The following is a 17,178-nucleotide window of genomic DNA, read 5'->3' as shown; positions in this document are numbered from 1 at the left end:
CCGACTCATTTCCGAGGTTGCGTGACAAACCTCTGCTGTTTGACAGTGCTCAGTCCAATGGAGCTTCGTTGCAGCCCGGAGGAGACAATTGAGTGATATTTAGCATCCAAATAATTCAAGTTTCCGTTACGTTTGACTAATATTCCCCACGCATCCCCACAACAACCCTCGTCGGTGGATTTGACTGCGTTCTTCCGAACCTGTCAGTACCGGCTTCGCGGCCTTGTTTATACCGAGCAGAGAAGCTCGAATCAGGGAACAAGGCCCAGAGTTTGAACCACTGCTCCTCGTCTGGAGCGTGTTCTGTCCGGATCGACGCTTTATCCCACCAAGTACGTGTCTTTTTGCTTTTACACGTATTTTCTTGCGTTTCTTTCCAAACATATGAGTAGCAGTTATTGTTAGCGGTGAGCTAACCGCTATCTCAATACTGTGTCTGCGGCGATTGTGAAGATGCTAAAGCTCATTAAACAACAGTAGCAAGAATGTTGATGTTTGGAAATTAAAAACATTTCGTATAGCTTCACGTATTGCACTGAACTATCCACTAGATCCTCCTTTACGTTTAGAATTAACGACATAATAACTCGGCAGTGTTGGGTTAGCTAGCTGTTAGCTCTGTTTTGACAATAAAGCTTAAAAAAAACAGATTGCTACAAATATAACTTCATTGTTAATTGTATCACAGTGTTATCTATGTATAGTTGAGCTCCAAAGTCATTCAAATGTCTGAATGAATGCACTTTAGTTTTTTATTCCCTTCGTGACGGTCATATTTCGTGGTAAACGATGTGTAACATCTTATTGTCTTATTACGTGTCATAATAACTCGATCCGCTGAAGCTTTATAAAAATGATGGATTGAATGTTGCTAACATGATCATTGTAAACGATAACAGTTTAAATTGTGAGAACATTAAGGGATGAAACAACTGAACTGATCTTTGTTTCTAACAGTTAAACCTTTCACTATATACCTCATATATCACAACCAAAGCTTAAAAGAAAATATCAAAATAAATAAACGGAAATCTGAAAAGTGTGGCGAATTAGTAATAATAATAAAAGGGCAATGAAAGAAGAATGTGGACTGATTTGTTCATATTATGTAGGAATGATTTTTTTAAAATTTGAATGCCCGTATTCACTGGAATATTAAACTACATCCGTAAAATGAGTTTGTGTTATCAAGGAAAACAAATGTATCATCACCTGTTAAACCACTTTATTCATGTAGATAGCGATGGCTAAAAGCGAACCAGCCAACCTTGGAAGAGGATAAAAGGATTTGGTGACATATATTTAACTTTGTTTTTAACATATATCCTTCTTATTCTTTAAGGTGATTGCATCATACTATGACTCCTTTATTTGCAGATAACTATACTGTGAGTGTGTGGTATAAATGGTGATAGTTATTTTAAGTCCATCGTTTGGCGATGAAAAGTTTAATTGTAGTTTTATGAAGTGTAAATACATAAAAACATTTTGTGGGTCAAGTCTGCTGATTCTGAGTGTCTGACCATGGTCTTCCTGTTCCAGAGAAATGACCCAGAGGCAACAATGACGTCCAGATTCGGTAAAACCTACAGCCGTAAAGGGGGCGAGGGCACATCCAAGTTTGACGAAGTCCTGTCCTCGAAGAGAGGCACCCTTAGCACCAAATGGGGAGCCACCACCTACAAAGCCAAGGTGGGCTCTAAGAGGGCTGGCGCACCCAAAAATGACTCGCTCCTTGAGGTTTGCAAGAGGCCACAGACCAGCGACGATGGAGCCGACGACCCTTTCGGGTTTGACAGTGATGAGGAATCAAAGCCTGTGTCTTCACGCGCCAAGTCCTCCGCTGCCAAGCCGGCAGAGCCTCCGCAGGCTGAGAGGCCGACAATGTGTGTAGATACAGGGAGTAAGTTCAATCAGCAGAGGGGACTTGGCAATTCAGGGTCCAGAGAGGGACCTTCATGGCTAGATGGTAACCACAAGCAGTCTTGGCTTCTGGAAGACACCAGTCGATTCTTCAACAATCCTGCCAAAACAGGTGCTAACCCCAACTTTTGTGTGTTTGTGTGCATGCGTGTTCCCCTAATAGTTAACATTTCCATGTGTCAAATCATGTGTATGCCACTTTTCTTTATAAAAGCTGCTTTAAATGAGTTGAATGTAACTGTTGTGGTCCTGAACAGGTTTGTCTCAGAGTTCCACTGCACTCTCTCAGAACCAACACAGCTACTCCTGGTACCAGAATGCCTCTGAGAGCGACAAAAAGCCATTGGCCCAGACCACCACCCTGAAGACCGGGTCCAAAGCGGAGTCCACCTATGACTCCTGGGATGCCATTATGGCTTTTCGTCCACCCTCTCCTGACCAGGAGCCCCGCAACCCTGCGCCCACGCTCTCCTGGGTTTCAGCTAGTGTTGGATCTAACAGCTGGGACCGGGTAGTAACCCAAACTCCAAAGCCCCCTTCCCCTACACTGCTGCACACCCCTAGTGAGATTAAGGACTTCAACAATGACCTGGACTTCATGGAGACATCTGACTTTTCCCAGATGTCTTCGTCTGCCTCACTTGTAAGGAACTCAAACTGTCGGACTTACCGGAGGCCCAACAAGCAGAGCAAGTCCTCCGACTCTTGCAGCCTCTCCAGTTTAGCAAACAGTGTTGATCCGTTTGTCTCAGGCAGTAATAACACAACAGAAGGCAGAACCAGGGACATTACCGTTCTACATCCGTCATCCATGTCCATGTTCAATGTCACCATTCAAGGAAGAAGTTCAACAGAGTTCAGCAATGAAAGCACTCCCTCCAGTGTCGGAAGCGGGGCAGGTTCTGGTGCTTCGTTGGAACAAGGGTGGCAGCGGAAGAAGGGAGAACAGAACCAGGAACAGAGGTAAGAATTTGATCCAAACTTTTTTTAAAGGATTTTGGGGGGAACCCAGCTACATTATTAACCTAAGATTTCACACAGAACAAACTGTCACTATCAAATTAGTCATTTGGTTCTGGCTGTTCCAATTCACAACCACAATCACCTTGTTGCTAAGTTAAAGTTCCACTGCATATAATTGTTGTTTGTTGACTGATAAATCGTGATGTTTTTCTTATCATTCCACTGGTTGTAACTAGATTCGCGGCTCAGTAGGTTTAACCACAGTGGCGTTCATTCCAAATCATGAGATTATTTTAAGTATCTTTTCGCTCCACTTTTGATAATCTTGGACATCCATGTGCAGTTTAATATATTGTGTAATAATGTTGGCGTTCCAACATTTTCCGCTTCACCAATATGAAAATTGTTCAACTTCAAATCATTGCTGCACGTAGTTTAATATTTTGATCCTACAGAGACTTTATTATAAGTAAGTAAGTAATATTTATTTATATAGCGCTTTTCCATACCAGGGTCACAAAGCGCTTTAACAATCAAAACAATACTCAAAAAAGAATATACTTTAAAGATCAAGATAATACTGAGAACAACACAGGAGTTCCAGAAAATTATAATTGGAATACTATTTTCCCTCCCAGTCAGATACTAATCTCTTGTCTTATAATCTATAAATGATGATATTAACCTTTAGACATTATGACTAAACATGCCACAGAACTGTAACCCCAGACCTGCACCAAAAGTGGTCGTGGTTTGTGGCATATGTGCGCCTAGCGTTGTGGTGACTCGCACCAAAAGCAATTTTCAGTACTGAGTGTGGTAAGTTTGCGCACGTCATTAGTTCACTTCATCAGTTGCCAGTGTTGAAAAACACAACATGAGATTTTGTGGTGGCAGTACAGAGTACAGTAGAACTTTGCATTTATATAGTTTGTGATTTCACTTTAATGCACATACATTTACAACTTTATTGAGGATCACAGAAATTATGTTTAAGTTGGTCCAGCTGTTTGGGAAAATAAACCAATAGGCCACTTTCTCTGTCAAAAGGTTAACTGATCCGGTCCAATAGCTAAATTATTTAATTGGGTCCAGCATGGCTGATATGCCGTTTTTAAGATGTCTGGATTTAATTGATGAAATGTTGTGAAAAAGTGAAGCAAGACTGTCATTGTGGAGGGATGTGTTGGTGCACGCCTGCTATAAAGGGATTTCACCTCTTCAAATAATTCAGACTAATCAATGAATTCTTAGTGAAATGTCAATCCCAGCAAAAGCAATATAATTGAAACTACAAGCACGATTAACAACCTTTTGCAAAGTGAAGGCACAGCACTAACAAGTCTGATAATTATATTGGCTGCTTCAACAGTTGGACTATACTGGAGAGTATATAATTATAGTAGATGAACTATATTGATGTGGTTTATTTATTTGTTTTGTAAGACCGAAAAAAAAATGTAGATTAACATTGTACTATGCAGCCTGAAGTCCCACTGAAACTTGACACAACTTCTGACCTTAAACAAAGCTCCTGGTACAAAGTGAATGTAGAAAATGAAAGATCACTCTGCTTGAGCGAAGAAACTCTGGTTACGCTTTCTATGAAGGCTTCACATATAATGCATTATGCTAGCATTAATGACCCATCATGATACATTTGTGAAACAATCATCAAAACAAATGAATCTTCTCTAAAGCCTTACAATTGCATAAAAAAGTCTTAAACAATGACTGGTTCCATTGAGCTAGTAGTAGGATTATAAGGCAAATGGTGCTTTCTAGTGGCCTTTGAGAATGAAGACACTGTATATCAAACTCTCTTGTTTTATCTCAAACTGACAGGCCAAATAAAATGTAGTTTATTGCCTGCTTGTTATATCCGACTGATGTGGTTAGTACGACTGTAATCGCACCAACATGACACTTGTACAGCTTAAGCCTTTTAGGTGATAAGAGTCACCACTCTTTATGTCGCTACAAGACCGAACATGGTGCTTAATGTTTCAGAGTATTCTCTTATCTCAGCTAAATGAACATTCAGACATCTGCTGCTTGTAATTGGTGTTTAGCTTTTTATCGGAGATTCCAGACGTGAACTTTAGGATATGTAATGGTCTGTGCATTTCTCGCCCCTCATGTTTGGTAACTCCAGTGAGATTATATGATTATAATTATTATTGAGGTCGATGCTATATTTTAATGTTGTAATATGGTTACCCCTGACCAGTAATGTGAGCTTTGCAACAATATTCATTACCTAACTAATAAAATCTAATCATGAAAAACCAACAAGTTGATACTGGACTATATTAAATGGAGATATGGCTTATCCCTCCATCCTTTCACATCATCAGATCAGAGCGTTTTGTGGAAGCACTTGTGTGTGGTTCCTTCCAACTGACTCACAAAAGCATATTATGCTAAAAGTGTGATATTAAACTGATTGAAAATGTAAGGTATGGTTTAATAATTATTTTCTAGCTTGTATAAATTTCTTAACTTTACTTGCTACTTCTGCAATTTTTTTTTTTTTTTTAAGTATACATATCAACTTGTGAATACGGTGGTCTGTTGGTAGATCCTAACCTGGCAACAGTTTTGGACCAAAAAATAGATTACTGTATATTTGCATGAAAGAAAAACACAATCTGTGAAACCAGCACTCGATTTGCTCATATGCATTGCATTCATATAAGCAAGTCGGCACGGCACACACAACTTTATGTTTGAAGCCGAGAATGTAATGCCTCTTCTAGTTTCAAAGCAACAAACTTATGAAAGATGTCTGGTTTAGTCTGAATCGGGTTGCCATGAAAACCTGACTAACCGAGATGGGCCTTCACGCATGTGTTTAGGATTGCACAGGTTTCCTGGATTGTCTCGTGACAGGCTTTGATTCCACATGCCGTCTTATCAGCTGAATCTGGACCATAACATCCTGTTTCTCCTTGAAAGTGTTTGTTATTTTTCTAAAGCAAGGTTTTATATTGACTGAAACTGAATTTTTGTCGTCCACCAGGTCCTGCGAGAGTCAGTCGAAGAAGACCAGTAAACTAGACCTGTTTGGGTTCGACGAGTCCGACACTTTAAGCAACACTGAGGGGAACTCGGACGGGGCCTCCACCTACAAGATCAAGTATTTTGGCTTTGACGACGCAAACGATGAGGCCGCTAAAGCAGGTGAACAGCTGAAGGACGGGCGCTGCAAACAGAGGAGGAAAGACCGGATGGCAGCAGCTGCCATGGAAATGCAGGCTGAAGATGCTGCTCAGCCAGTGGATACTGTCCAGAGGATACAGGACTCTGAACCGCCCAGACTAAAGGAGACCAAGAACTCCGTGGCGAGGGAAGAGACAATAGCAGGTACGAGGCAAATGAAATCATGACATTGCAACATCTTCTCTGCTTCTGCTGATCACTGCTCCCTTCCACAGATGTCCTGGACTTCTCAGAAGAGGGTCTCATGGTTTTGGCTGGATGCACCTCAAGGCCACCACCTAGCAAGCCGCTTGCGAAGAATCCTGACACATTCAGGAGGATCTTTAGCGCCCACAAGAAGGTCAGTAGACGGTCTGTGTTTGTGCTTTACTGTGCATGTGTGACTCATCATTTTAGATTAACTTAGGATTGACCAACGTGCTCCTCAGTCCCTCGTTGGAGCACAAATGTCTCGTCCATTCATCAGCCCATTGATCCGCTAACTGCCCTGCAGCCTTTTGTAGTCCAATCGATGACACAAAGTGGGTGTGATATCTGTGTTTCTTCTCTCTGTAGAATTAGCTGTTCCACTTGTAGCTTGGTTAAAGGAGAGGCTTTAATGGCAATGCAGCGTTTTCTTTCCTACTACAGGCAGTGGAGTGCCACCAGCAGGGGGCAATAGTGCCACACATTTGTTCCACAGTTTGAGGCCCACGTTTGTCATTAGTCCATCCATGTTACCCAAAGTAATTTGAACCTCTGGGATCTCAGCTTTGCCAATACACACTCACACACATACACAGACACACACTCATAACTACGTTTATGTTTCTCAATCTTTGCATAATTGTTTCTCCGCGTTCCATAACAAAACCCTGGGCACTGGTCCAGTTTCAGTTTGTTTGTATCGTGCTCACTGACGGATAATTGCGGTTTTGTCAGCACAATATGCCAATGCATCCGATTTCCTCTCACACAAGCGGTCCTTCCTCGCAGCGGAATAATTTGTCTCTTGCCACCTCGTATCTACTTTTGCCTCCCGCTCGTCTCGTTAATAAACGTGCTGTCTGTGTCGACTCCCCAGCTGTGGGTGGACCCAGTTTATTATAAAAGCAATAACCCCCACCCGCAGTTGTTGAAACAGAAATGCAATTACAGTAAGTGTGCTGGGAGATATCAGACGAGAAGGGACGACTCTGGACCAGATTGTGGACGACAAGTTTCTGAGGAGATTTGGGAACTCATTGGTGTTATCGCCAAGATTAAGATTCAGTCTGACTTGACTCAAAACTTTTGTTTCTTAACTTGAATATTCATGATTATTAGGCGCTTACAAAAAAATATTGTATACAATTAAATATCGCAAAAATGTTTTTTATCCTAGATGCAATTTTGGTACTCAACAGCACTTTATCATTTTTTTTAAGTATGTATTCAAATGTGTATAAAATGAGCTAATTCGATTTTCTATTCACAATTAACATGCAAATATTATTTTCATTTTAGTGTTGCAATTAAACTTTCAGCTGCTGGATGGATTACATCCTACACAGCTAAAGGAACATTACTGGGGACGAGAGTATACCCCCGACTCCAGCAGCATTTCAATAAACTTAAGTAGCTACAGCTACGCTAGAGTCAAGTACTACAAATATTTCCTTGTTTCTACAGTATCGCAATATATCAATGTATATTGTATTGTTATTGTATTGCTAGTTTCTTGCCAATACTCCTCCCACTTGATTAGGTCGTAGTGACTATCTTTTAAGAAGGGCCACTTCCCTTTTTTCCCCCCAACCATCTATACATTCATCCATCTTTTTTTGACTCTGAAAATGCAGCCGAACAAGTTCTGAGCAAAGTATTAATTCCATTTTGCTTTTAGTGGACTTCCCACAATGCCCTGCACAAGCAAAAAGTATGTTTATTGGCTGAGCACCATCGTCTCTCATTTCAATCCGCCCCACACTGCGTAGCTGTTGGGGGACAGAGCTGCTGTCCATCTGTGGTTTTCAATAAACATAAGGGACTTTATATCGGACTCGTCCAAGAAATCTCCTTTTGTTTTTGATGATAAATCCTGCTGTGATTCTCCCCGAACCTTTTTAAGCCCCTACCCCCAGAATCACATCCTCTTTTGTCTCTCATTATTATTGCTGTGGTAACCACCAACCACAGGTTTGGCAAAGCACACAGCAGACAAGTGATGAACCGAGGATGAGCGCGTGTGTGTGTGCATGACCCTAGGAAACCCGAGACCATATTTTTGAATCATAAAGCTGATGAGAATTTGGCAAAAACAACCTTTTGGCTGATTTAGTACCAATGAAACCTTTGATGCTAATTATCCGGAGAGGAGATTGTTGAGGTGTTTGCTGAGCTGGCAGCTACGGTAACCTGCCGTTAGTGGACCTTTTGAAGCAAGTTCACATAGATTTTATAATGTCAACAATGTTAGCAGTGACAGTACTTGACTTGCTTTTCCATCAGTGGTTTGTCAGCAACTGAGATGTAATGAATTGTATGAATAGGTGAGCCATACAACAAGTCATTAGGTGTGTATGTGATGAGCTAAAAGTGATGGTGTGTTTTCTTGACAGTCTCCCACCAAAGCTGTGTACAATGCTAGACACTGGACGCTTGTCGCTGAAGAGGAGACACCAACACCCGTTTCCTCTGGATCTCAGACGGTCCCGGTAAAGACGCACCTTCGTTGTTCCAAGCAAGTCGGCGATGGAGCTGGGTTTTTAAATCCATTTTTCTCCGCAGGAGTTGGCGTCAGCAGGAGGATCTACTGAAGCACCTGCTGAGAAAAACAAGGACGATGGCTTGTTCAAGGCTCCGCCCCCTCCTCCACAGGTCACTAAGGTCGACAATGCCCCCATTCTCAAGTGTCCCAAAAAACGAAAAGAGGTGCGAGTTCATATCCTTTCTTTCCGACACTGAAAACCACTAACCTACGTCTGGTGTCTCAGCTGTACACGGTTGTCCGACAAGTGAAGGACTTCAATGACGTCGTGGAGATCGGAGAGAACCAGGAGTTCACAGACGACTTTGAGTATCTAGCTACGGGTTTGAAGAGTGGACAGCCACTGAACACTCGCTGCTTGAGGTGAGACTCCAAGGCCTGGCTTGATGAGTCTTAATGACTCGGTCCCTAAAAAACATTTTCTTCTTGTCCAGTGTTATCAGTCTGGCCACGCGTTGTGCCATGCCCAGCTTCAGGATGCACCTCCGTGCCCGAGGGAAAGTCGCACAAGTCTTTAAAACGCTTAATGATGCCCCACAACACCAGGTGTGATTTTGAAATCAATCATGAGACGATCAGCACAAGGAAGAAATGCCTCATGTTTATTAATCCGCCTACCATGACGCCTCTATGACGATCTTTCCAACTCAGAACCTGGCCATGTGCACCGCCTCCCTCATGTACATCCTGAGCCGGGACCGGCTGAACATGGACCTGGACCGGGCCTGCTTAGACTTGATGATACGCCTCCTGGAGCTGGACCTGGATCAGAACAGCGCGGCGGTGACGGACTCTCAGCTGAGCGCACGAGAGATCGCCAAGATGAAGGAGAAGATCCGAAAACTCTGCGACACAGTGCACAACAAACACTTGGACCTGCAGAACATCACGGTGAGATAAAACACCAACAAAGCAAATTCCTTTCCTTCAACATCGCTTTTTTATTTTTGGACGTCTCTGTGTAATTGTAGACTTGTATAAGCTTTTGTCCCCTCTTCTTTTCTTTAACACTGGCATCTTTATATATCAACATGAACATGAATCCACTTTGATTTGGGCAAATTGTCCGGCTTGCCCCCCTTGCCTGCAGTTTGACATATGCGGTGAAGGTTCTGGGTCCAGAGGAGTTCACTCTGTTTATGACATTCTGGAAGACAAAATGAAGGGACTGTAATTGTGTGAGGTTAAAAATGTAAAGATGTTGTTTTCCATCCCTCCTTCAGACGGGTCACTTGGCCATGGAGACGTTATTATCCTTGACCTCCAAGCGAGCAGGAGACTGGTTTAAGGAGGAGCTGCGCCTACTGGGAGGCCTTGACCACATCGTGGACAAAGGTCAGACCAGCTTCTTCTTCAGACGACTCAAAATGTTGTGTGAGATTTGACATGGATTGTGTATCTGTTCAGTGAAAGAGTGCGTGGACAGCCTGGAGCGGGCAGGCAGTGAGGAGAAGCTGGTGTCGTCCCTGTGGGGAGCTGAGAGATGCTTGAGGGTTCTGGAGAGCGTAAGTCTGAGGATGATGTTCTCTGTGCTGGATCGTGTTACATGGCAACATGTATATATATTTTTTCTTCCTTGGATGAATAAAGACAATAATATTTTAAACAGGTGACTGTCCACAACCCAGAGAACCAGGGCTATTTGATCGCCTACAAGGACTCTTCCCTTATTGTGTCGTGTGCAAAGTGAGTCAATGCCCTTTCGTGGTTCTTCTCATTTTAAAGCTAAAGTCTCAGGCGGTCCTCATTGTTTATGTGTGCATGTGGTTATTCTCAATATTGAATCTTTTGACTTCCTGCTGTCAGTCACAGCAATGACATTTGACCCCACGCTACAGCTGAACACGGAGAGATAGAGATCATTCTGTCCACCGTGAAAGTGATCCACACTCGTCTCTCTATGTCACTTCAGTGTGGGTCCTTCAGTGTAGATCTCAAGCGGGGCGCTCGGACAGTCGGAGGAAGAAATAATATTCATGTCATTAGGGGAAAAAAATTAAGATTTAACTGGAAAAAAATTTAATTGATTTCCCTCTGAGTGCAGGACTTGGTCGTAGTAAACCTGATTATTAGATTTATTCAGCTCCGGGGCGACCAGACCATCGCCCCGGCAGACGAGGACAGATCAACAAAGAATGGCTGTGTTACAGAGCCACACCAACCTCAGTCTGAACCTCCAGCTGTTCTCTGATAACTGGATTAACCTCTGGAACCAACGGGTTAATTTTGTGTTGTACGGCCACACACACACACACACACACCCACACAAACTTGCTGACAGAATGGGGTCCAAATTAAGGTTTTCACCACCTGTCTTTTACACTTTTCTCTTTTTATACTCGAGAATTGAGACATTTGTTTGAATTGACAAACTTAACATTGATAATGAAATGCCATCCCTCTCTCAGTCACGGTGACCTGAACAGCTCACATAATGCTTTGCCGCCCAGGCATACAATCACCGCTGTCGATCACTTTTGACAAAGCAACATGCATAAAATTTAAAAGCAGTATTGTAGCAACCAAAAAGTATGATGGGAGTTCACTGCTTTGTTGACACCGTCTAGGGTAAAGTGGTGCCTCCCCTTAAGTGCTGTGGTTGTGTTGAAGTTTACCTGCTGTTTGAATAATTCATCTTGTTGAATCAGTGTGAACAATGACAAGGAGCTTTGCAAGTCCTGACTCAGGCTTGCTACAATATATTTAAACCTGCAGTAATGTGACGGTGTATTTTAGGGTTAGAGTTGGTAGATTTGTTTAGAAACAAGCCACAGTGGTCCTCAGTTGACATGTCCGTATAATTGGGAACTGTGACACAATTGTCTTGATCTGACTCCACTACGTCTTCCCCAGAGCCCTGAAGGCGTGTGTGGAGATGATCCAACGTTACAGCACGCAGAGGAACCCAGATCGCGTTGTGGTTGGTCAAGCGTTGGAGAACAGCATGAGGGCCATCATCATGGTCCTGGTCAACCTGACGCATGACAATGGTCAGTGCGGACACACGCCTACAAGCACGTCAGCAAAAGTGAAGACAACTTTGTGTTGACGATTTTTCAGAGTGGGGCAGCACCAAGACGGGAGAGCAGCCGGACATGATCCTGACGGCCCTCCAATGCGTGTTCAGAGTCCCCATGCACTTCCCGGCCGAGAAGAGGTTCGACATCCGCATCCTGGTGAGTGTCCGGTGCGACGGCGCGATCCTCATGTCCTGAGAAGTCTTGACGACGCATTGAATCGTGTCCAGGGTCTCGGTCTGCTGATCAATCTGGTGGAGTACAGCGCCAGGAACAAGTACTTTTTGATGGAGATGGAGATAGAGGAGAGTCAGGGTCCCTGTGACGCCACCATCCTGCCCGGCCCACAGAACCATGACACGGTCGAAACCGGGACACTCACTGCCATTTCAGCACTTGTTCAGGTCTGGTCTTTTGTAACCCTTTTTTGTAGGATGGAAACTAGTTAGTCTTAGTTAGAATTGTTGGTTAAAAAAAAAAGAAAAGATTTGCAGTTTGAGGATAACGTGTACTTGTGTGTCTTCAGTTGTTTCTCCAGCGGGAGCGAGCTGCTATCATCGCGGAGGCACAGACTGATGACCTCATTAAGGAGCCACCCAAACCTGCACTGGATCAGAGCGGTGAGTGGCAGGAGACGGGCGGAGAGATCCAGTGGGTGGCCAAAGACGTCTCTGAAAAACCCCAAGAGGAGCCCAAGAAGCCGGAGAAGGAGGAGGAACACGAGGAGCTGGACCTGAACAAAGGTACGTCATCATGGGCTGGTGTTTGTTTGTCGGCACTCATGACCATGCTTGTATTGCAGCTCTGCAGCACGCAGGGAAGCACATGGAGGACAGCATGGTCGCGTCCTATACGGCACTGCTGCTGGGCAGCCTCGTCCAGGGAAGCCCGGTGAGTCCAGAGATACGAAGGCTTTGCTTCCTTCCGGCCCCCCTCAGCTCTAACTCGCTTGTGTTCTGTCCTGCAGGGGATCGTGAAGATCGTCAGAGACAACCTCCCCAATGGAGATTTCTCCCTCATGACGGAGATGCTGGTGAAGTTCCTCAATTTCATGAACCTGACGGTGAGTTTGGCTTCCCCGGTCCAGGACCAGAACAATATCACCTACTGACCTTTAACCTTTGGTGTTCCCACAGTGCGACATCGGCACAGCCGGACAGAAGTCCATTTCCCGAGTCATTGAATACCTGGAGCACTGCTAAAACACACATACACACACACTCTAATTAGAACATTTGCCTGCAGAATCTAAATGAATTTTCAAAGTGTTTCCTCCTCACGTTGACTCCAGAGGCTCGAGACCGAACTTGCGCGTCTAATCACCTCTTGTAAGAGAGTGATGATGCCCTGCTGTGTCATCGAGTGTCTGGGTGATTCTCAGTTGGAAACATGAAGACACAAACGGAGGGTTTACTGAACAGTGACCCCTGACCTCTACCATCTCTTTTGGGGAAAAAGACACGTGATAGATCCCAGTTTTAACATGACACCATTTGGGAAGTTTTAGCTGACAATTTTTAACATGAAATAAACAGTAGAAACGACAGAACCAGGCTTGCTTAAGATAAAAAAAAGTATTTCAATCTAAAATATATGTTAAAGTTAAAAGTATGCTTTTTCCAAAAAAAATTACAAAAAAACATTTTGAAAATGTATTTATTTTCCTCATTTCAAACGATTAACGTGAACATGCAGATGTTTTCTTTCCTTATTCAGAAGCCAAAATTATGTGGAGGTTTATTGTTGAATATAAAAAATCTGCTTCTTAAAGTTTCTGCAAAACAAACACTCACATACACACACATTGTCAACGTTTACAGCTTTATCCAACGTTTAGCTTGATTGGACGAGTTTTTGTACAGAGTAGTTGTAAATATATTTGAATCTGATTTTTGCGGAGGAGGGGCCGTCGAGTCGGGGGGTCAGTGGAGTCGAGTTGACAGTTAGACAAGTACGCTTTTTCTGAATCTATTTTTCATTTTCTAAGCTGCCCGGAGTTTGTCAGACAGAAACTGGTGATCCTGCAGAGATGCTTTGTACGTTTATGTCTTTGTTACATGTAAATACTTTTAAAATAATAAAAGTTGATACTTTGACTAAATATTTCACTTCCTTTTTTTTATTGGCTCGCCCGTCGCTGGTACAGAATCATTTGTATGTCACAATTCAATTCAATTCAAGTAGAAGAACTCACATTTCTCCGATCCTTAAAACTCTTCACTGGCTTCCAGTTTCTTTCAGGATCAACTTTAAAATTCTGGTTCTTACTTTATGAGCTATTCATGGTCAGGCTCCTCCTTACATCACTGATCTGATCCAGCCTTACACCCCAGCTCGGGCTCTGAGGTCTGTGGATCAGAATCTACTTATGGTTCCTCGCACACGGTTCAGGACCAGAGGAGAGAAATCTTTTCAGGCTGTTACTCCTAAGCTTTGGAACGATCTTCCTCTCTCTCTGTGTTTGATGATATACTGACTCCTTCAAGAAACATCTTAAGACGTTTCTATTTGTTCAGGCTTTTCCTTGATTTTCTGGAACTCCTGTTGTATTATCAGTTTTATCTTGCCCTTTAAAGTATATACTTTATTGAGTATTGTTTTGATTCTTTAAGCGCTTTGTGACCCTGGTCTAGAAAAGCGCTATACAAATAAGAATTACTTACTTACTTACATACAAGAGAGAATAAGTGGCCAAAAGGTTAAAAAGAAAAATAATACCTTTACATGAAAATATTTTTTATTTTAAATAAAACTTCATTTGACAAAGCAGTTAAACGTGGTAAAAGTTCTGGGTAAAGTCATCACTTGATTCCGCTTTTCCTCCGCGCCTCCTGATTGGACCCCCGTTGGTCCTCCGGGTCCTCAGACGCTCCATCCTCTGAGGAGTCAGAGTCTACAGGTGTTTCCAGAATCTCACTCAGCGTGGCGATGTAAATGAGCGCCATCTGTAAGGTCTCTGACTTGGACAGCTTCTTGTCGCTCTCCAGGTTCGGGATGACGCTCCTAAGCCGGTCGAAGGCCACGTTCAGGCCCAGCATCCGCCTCCGCTCCCGGGCGTTCGCCGCGAGTCTCCGCCGCCGCTGCGCCCGATCCAGCGCGCTCTGGTCCGGGCGCAGGAAGTGAAGCTCGTCCTTGGATCCGGGTCCAAGCCGGACTTCCACGATGGCACACGCCGGGTCGCTGCCGCCCAGGGAGGACTCACTCCGGTGCCGGTCCCGCTGCAGCAGAGCGTGGAAGTCCTCGTGGAGAAGCGGCGGGTTGACCCGGTCCAGGACCGAGTCCCGGCCCACTGTGATGAAGGACGTGAAGAGGGTTCTGCGAGGAGACATGTGGTCCTCTGGAGAGAAAGAAAAAAAAATTAAGTTTTCGACCCCGGAGAGGAGGATTTAAGCCCGAGGGTCCTCGAGGGGGCGTGGACTGGGTCGTGTGCGGGACCGAGAGCGGAGCCAGATCCTCCTGCAAGAAGGTCCATTATCCAAGTTCATCAAAAGAGGATTAGACGCGTCTCGGTGATCCCCAGGCGGGAGAGAAAGCAGCCCTCACTGCAGGGGGTCCGTGGTTCGACTCCCGCGACACAAATGAGGATTTGTGAACCGGATCAAAGATTTATAACTGGATCTAATTCTGGATCACTTGAGCCTTGATAATTTACACATCAACCATGGATTAAAAGTGTAGGACAACTTTAGTTTAACTTAATAATAATGTACTGATATTTTAGGTCCATGCTTTACAAAGTGAAGTATTGTTTAAAGATAAAAGAGACTAGTAACTTGTTTGCCCATTAGAGCATTAGGAAAAAAAAAGTGTAAATTGTATTTTTTTAAATACTTTTTTTTTTAAGTCTGTGGTTCTGACTCGCTGACTTCCTGCTGCTCAGTTCATTTGAATTTAATTAAAGTCGATGACAGGAGCTGGAACTGTCACTTCCTGCTGATGTGCCAGAAGTTTGCCGGTCCAGGTTCTTGACAAAAAAAAAACAAACCTCGGCGCGGCCGACAAAGCTTGTCATTTGACCCGCGAGACCCCGAAGACCCTCACCGACGCACTCGGGTCTTGGCTCGTGAGCACGTGGGGAGGTTCGGGCTGGTGGCCCCGCTGCACTTCATTAAACCCAATGAAACGCCTTGTTGGTGCCGGCAGAGCGACACGGGCCGTCGATCAAACCCCAGCGGGGGGATCCCGAGGAGACCCACAATCTGAGCGTCTGTATCTCAACACTGTGGAGGGGGGCCCCTGATGTCGTCACGTGACCCAATGCGCTTTACAAATGCTTCTGAGTAAACGACCGGTGCACCCGATTACCACTCACTGAAAATAAATAAATAAAAAGTTGGGTTTTAAACCTCAATCTAAATTAATAAAAAAAAAATCATCTCATCACACTCAAACTAATTTAATACAATTATTTGCAAAAACGTACCAATATGGAATTAATTAAACACAAATTTTCCAGCTTTAACTTTAGCCCTGACCTGGGCAAAGTGCGTCCCTTTGACTGTATTTATGCGGCCCTCATAAAGTCAAAGTATGATCATGTATAAATGGTTCTAATGCATTAACAAATGTATTTTGTATTTATTATTCATTTACATTTTCACACTTATTTACTCCCCCCCCCCTTTCTTGTGTGTATTTTTTGTGTATATATTAATCCCTCAAAACATTTGTTTTAAGTTAGTTGAAGAAATGTTTTGAAAAAAAAAACCTCGTATATACAAGAATAAAATTGCAGCTTCTTTAGCTTAATAAATGTCACGGCCATAATGACAAATGTCCCTTTTTGAGGGATTTTCTCGTCTTTCTTTTTGCTTGACGGCCCCTAACAACATTCACAGATTGAATGTGGCCCTTGAAGATTTATAATTGTCCACCCCTGCTTTAGACTCTTGACACTCCAAGACGCTCTTCTCATTTGTGTTAAAGTGGAACAAACATTTTTAAACATAATAGATATTTTAAAAAATACATTTTGATGTTTTTATCTGAAGGTTGGTCCGTGAATGTGATGCCGACACAGCTTGTGTACCCCTTTAACTGGGGGGCTTCATTTGGGAACCCCTTTGCAATCGGAAAGTAAAACTTTAAAGATGCTTGAATTTGACATTGTTGTCAAACCTATATGACAACAAGATGTGCTTGCATGTCGACCAACAGACGTAAACGTAAGACACGTTTTTATGGGAAAGGCTACGACAGAAAGTATAAAAATAAATAAATAAAAATTGCCAGCTCAGAATTATGCTTCAAGTTAAACTTCCGAGACAAAATGTCATCTGTGGAACGCTTTAAAAAAAACACAAGTTTTTTTTTATTTTTTTTTAA

At 43.3% G+C, this 17,178-nt stretch overlaps 2 protein-coding genes across 2 annotated transcripts; one reads left to right on the top strand and one right to left on the bottom strand.

The window, feature by feature from the left end:
• Positions 1-28: 28 nt before the first annotated feature.
• On the top strand, positions 29-13,954 carry waplb (WAPL cohesin release factor b). The gene is made up of 20 exons (XM_087783914.1): positions 29-332; positions 1,543-2,035; positions 2,181-2,886; positions 5,909-6,252; positions 6,324-6,448; positions 8,688-8,783; positions 8,857-9,000; positions 9,063-9,199; positions 9,271-9,382; positions 9,488-9,727; positions 10,060-10,171; positions 10,244-10,341; positions 10,446-10,522; positions 11,690-11,826; positions 11,897-12,012; positions 12,084-12,257; positions 12,380-12,596; positions 12,656-12,744; positions 12,821-12,916; positions 12,990-13,954. Exons 2-20 carry the CDS (start codon positions 1,564-1,566, stop codon positions 13,053-13,055), a joined length of 3,558 nt encoding a protein of 1,185 aa, XP_087640040.1. The 5' UTR covers positions 29-332; positions 1,543-1,563; the 3' UTR covers positions 13,056-13,954.
• Positions 13,955-14,654: 700 nt separating this feature from the next.
• Positions 14,655-15,182, bottom strand: atoh1c (atonal bHLH transcription factor 1c). The gene has a single exon (XM_087782779.1). The coding sequence runs from the start codon at positions 15,180-15,182 to the stop codon at positions 14,655-14,657; it is 528 nt and encodes a 175-aa protein (XP_087638905.1).
• Positions 15,183-17,178: the final 1,996 nt, after the last annotated feature.

This window comes from Callionymus lyra, chromosome 2 (assembly GCF_982586985.1).
Source record: "Callionymus lyra chromosome 2, fCalLyr1.hap1.1, whole genome shotgun sequence".
Classification (NCBI taxonomy): Eukaryota; Metazoa; Chordata; class Actinopteri; order Syngnathiformes; family Callionymidae; genus Callionymus; species Callionymus lyra.
Note: the sequence above shows the minus strand (reverse complement) of the source record. Positions and strands in the feature narration are given on the sequence as shown.

Excerpts from the sequence above, each read along its gene's own strand:
- waplb (XM_087783914.1), top strand. The coding sequence starts at position 1,564 with ATGACGTCCAGATTCGGTAAAACCTACAGCCGTAAAGGGGGCGAGGGC. Across the intron at positions 9,001-9,062 it reads GTCCCAAAAAACGAAAAGAG|CTGTACACGGTTGTCCGACA; the intron begins GTGCGAGTTCAT and ends CTGGTGTCTCAG. Across the intron at positions 12,013-12,083 it reads GGTTCGACATCCGCATCCTG|GGTCTCGGTCTGCTGATCAA; the intron begins GTGAGTGTCCGG and ends AATCGTGTCCAG.
- atoh1c (XM_087782779.1), bottom strand. The coding sequence starts at position 15,182 with ATGTCTCCTCGCAGAACCCTCTTCACGTCCTTCATCACAGTGGGCCGG.